Raw genomic sequence first — 4,021 nt, 5'->3', positions numbered from 1 at the left:
ACACAAAAAACTTCCCTGAGGGAGGTACCAAGTTTTCTGTTTACAGCATCCTTTATTCTGAATCAAGCTTTATAAAAGCTAAAGGATGGGGGACAAAAATAGAGGTTAAGAAAATCCTCCCACTAAGTAAGCTTACTGAGAGAATGACTGTCCCTATGGCATTCTTTACTGGCCCAGGAGCTGATAGTACTTCTGTTCAGAAACATATTTTTACAGAGAATGATGATATGTCTGCAACCAGGCTAATCATCTAAGACAGAAAGCTGAAAACTTTGAGGTTGAGTTCATATTTAATAAAGAATAATTATTTGTCCTTGAGATGGAACCCACTATTCAGGCTGATGTTGCTGCCCTTTCTCGGATTTAGTTGTATCTGAGCATGAAAATTCAATTTCTTCTAACAACACTGGAAAAAGACTCATTCTAGCATTAACACTAGACTGCAATCTGCTTTCATCTAATTAGTTAAATATTAAGGTTGACAACACAATGATGATGTTCGACATAATTATCATTATTATAAAAAATACTCCCTCTGAAATTGAGAATATAATTCTTAAAAATAATGCAGTTATCCACATCTTGATTCTTATTTCTGGGTGAATTTTGACACGTGACACCAGCTTCCTGCCAGTGATAACCCTCCCTGTCTTTTGGGTTAAAATAACAGCCTGCAGAAAAACATTCCTAAAATAATGTTAGCCTACAAAACCTGAGACTCTCACTGTTACTCAAGTAAATTCAAGAAGTCAGAAATACAATGAAAAAGAAAACACTAAAGACCCTAACAGGCCAGTAACTATTTGTTATTATCTCTACTGAAAAAGTGGGACTCCCTGTTATGAAGAAGGGAACTAACTGAATTCCCTGCTACCTAATTACCTTCATAGCTATACTTCCTGACAAAAACACGATTGATATTTTTAGATACCAATTTTTTAATACTATGAATCTTAAGGGAAAATGGCTTCACCTCAAAAATACTCTGTTACTTGCTTGGAAGATAGATGACGTGAAGCTGATGGTGCTAAACTTGTGGCTTCCAGAGTTTTCCTTACTAATACTAAACCCACAAGGTGCCTGGCAGTCTCTGCTATGTCTGTTTCAAGTGACCCTAACTCCACATCAGGCGACATCTTCCTTATAAACAGCAACATGGTAAATCTTAAGTTCCCTGCAATTGAAATGCTTGGCTGTGAATTTGATTTCATAATCAGAGCGGATTCTATTGTCTTTTTATCCAATATTCCTGCAACTAGATGACCAATCGCAGCCTAGAAACAACTTCCAAGGAGACCCAGTTACATTGCCCCCATAGCTGATGCAACAATCACCATGATGACTCAAGCTTTAATCACTCTGATGAACACTGCTCTCCTGCCTAGAGATACCACTGAGTCCAGAAGCAAGACCTGTGAGAGTGCACAGTGCCACTTCGCCCCATGGCTGAAGATGGTTTGCCCAAAATTTATTCTCATCCTCCAACAGAAAGCAGTAAAACACCAACTGCAGCAACCATTTTCTTTGGGGCTGACAATGCTATTCCCAAATCAGAAACAACTATTACTTCAGAAGGAGATCACGTCACTTCAGTAAACGAATATGTGCTAGAAAGCGATTTTTCAACAACTGCAGACAACAAACTGACGCCTACAAAGGAAAAACTCAGATCAGAAGATGATATGGGGACCGACTTTATTAAGTCAACAACTCACCTACAGAAAGAAATTACCTCTCTGACCGGCACTGCAAACTCCATCACAAGAGACTCTATTACTGAAAATTTCATGACCGTGAAAATTGGGAATATTTCATCACCAGTTACTACTGTTTCTTTAATAGATTTTTCCACTGACATAGCAAAAGAAGATATCCTCTTGGATACCATTGACACAGGAGATGCAGAGATCTTAATAACATCTGAAGTCTCTGGCACACTAAAGGACAGCAGTGCCGGTGTTGCTGACACTCCTGCCTTTCCACGTATAAAGGATGAAGCTGATATGAACAATTATAATTCCTCCATCAAATCCAATGTCCCTGCTGATGAGGCTATCCAGGTCACTGATTCCATTATTCCTGAGGCTGAAATCCCTCCTGCTCCTGAAGTAAACTTCACTACTATTCCAGATATAACTGCCCTTGAAGAAGAGAAAATAACCAAAATTGACCTAAGTGTTTTAGAAGATGACACCGGTGCTGTGGCTACACTAACTGACTCTGATGAGGAAAAGTTTATCACTGTGTTTGAACTCACTACCTCTGCTGAAAAAGACAAAGATAACCAGGAAGATACTCTGCTAACTGATGAAGAATCTCCCGAGGGAGCCAATATGTGGATGGAGAGAGAGACTGCAACTGAAGCAGAGACCCATTCTGTTTTGCTCACTGCTGTTGAATCCAGATATGACTTCGTTGTCCCTGCATCAATAGCTACAAACCTAGTGGAAGACTCATCTACAGAAGAAGAGTTGTCTGAAACTGATAGAACAGAGACTGTACCTAAGATCACTGAGCCATTTTCTGGAACTAGCTCTGTATTAGATACCCCAGACTATAAGGAAGACACCTCCACAACTGAGACGGATATCTTTGAACTACTGAAAGAAGAACCAGATGAGTTCATGATTTGAAAGCAGCAAAAGGGATACCATGTAAAATTGTGCAATAGCCTAGCCAGCTAGCCTTAACATCTAAGAAGTTTTTCCAACAAGCAAAAACCTTTAGAAATGAAAGAATGTGGGCATTTAAGGCAAGTATTCGACTTAATAAATGTAGATGCTTAGGACTACAGATCATGTAACAGATTTATGGAAACTTAGAAAACAAAACACAGTGTAAGAGTCCCCCTAGTATCACAAAGTTTCAATATTCTAACAATTACATAATGTAAAATTTTTCGCCCTAGCCTTCAGGGAGTATGAAGACAGAGCAATGTAAAAGCTCATTTCTATAACATTTAATGATGCATATCCTTTAGTTAACAGTCAGTATTATACTTTAGTGAGAATTAAGGATATGAAGATAATCAAATTAACCTCTCAAAAACATTACCATAGCACTAAAAAGTTCTCCCAAAACGCTGGTTCTAAACAATTTTTTCATTAGTATTTCACCAATGATTTTCTTCTACTTAAAAAATTTTTAATCTTCATTCATATAAGAATTTTAAAAATTCAGTAATTGTTTAGCACCCACATGCAAGATACATAAGATTTATGGTAAGGTTCTTAGCACATGTTAGATACAAACTAAAGCAAAATGATATTTTACAAATATGCGTATTTGTCAGAAAAATGTTCTGTAAACATATATATCAATTTAATTTTCTTTCTGTTAAAACATGTTTTCTGAATTTTTGTCCATGTTTTCCAGGTCTTAAACACTGAATATCACACTCTTCTTATGATTCTTGCTAGCAATTCAAGGACATAAATCTTCATTCTTTTGTGGCACAGACTACTTAAATGGGTCTGTTTTCACTTTGCTCATTTCTCTTCAATAAATCTTTTTGGCAAGCAACTGATTTGCTGTGTGTAGGTGTGTTTGATATTCTAGTACAGAATTCTCAAATTAGGAGAAAGAGAAATGAAAATTCATTGTTTGTTTAAAGAATAATATAGCTCTAATCCCCAGAAGTGAAATTATTCTATAGAGATTTATAATTGTATTACATTAAAAAAAAGAAATAAAAACAATGCCAAAACACCAAATGAATGAAATACATTATGTACGGGCGGTTTGTAAAGGGATTTACACCATTAGATAAACTATAGACTAGAACAATAATGATAGTATGTTAAAACCCAGAAAAAAATTATGACACAAAAATTTGTTATATAGTGAACTAGACTTCAAAAACATGGGATATAATAGTTAATCTTATGTGAACAATCAGTATTTGGGAAAATAATAAGTTGGAATAATAAACAAATTTTTAAATTCTGTTTAAGACCATACTTTAAAATAAATTCTACATGGATTAAAGACTTTCATATAAAAACTAAAACCATACAAAAAC

General features: G+C 35.7%; 1 protein-coding gene across 1 annotated transcript; it reads left to right on the top strand.

Moving 5' to 3' along the window:
- Positions 1-1,368: 1,368 nt before the first annotated feature.
- On the top strand, positions 1,369-3,526 carry CABS1 (calcium binding protein, spermatid associated 1). The gene is made up of 2 exons (XM_045391944.2): positions 1,369-2,752; positions 3,376-3,526. Exon 1 carries the CDS (start codon positions 1,443-1,445, stop codon positions 2,631-2,633), a length of 1,191 nt encoding a protein of 396 aa, XP_045247879.2. The 5' UTR covers positions 1,369-1,442; the 3' UTR covers positions 2,634-2,752; positions 3,376-3,526.
- Positions 3,527-4,021: the final 495 nt, after the last annotated feature.

The sequence above is a fragment of the Macaca fascicularis genome, chromosome 5 (genome assembly GCF_037993035.2).
Source record: "Macaca fascicularis isolate 582-1 chromosome 5, T2T-MFA8v1.1".
Taxonomy (NCBI): domain Eukaryota; kingdom Metazoa; phylum Chordata; class Mammalia; order Primates; family Cercopithecidae; genus Macaca; species Macaca fascicularis.
This window is presented reverse-complemented; position numbering and strand designations above follow the sequence as displayed.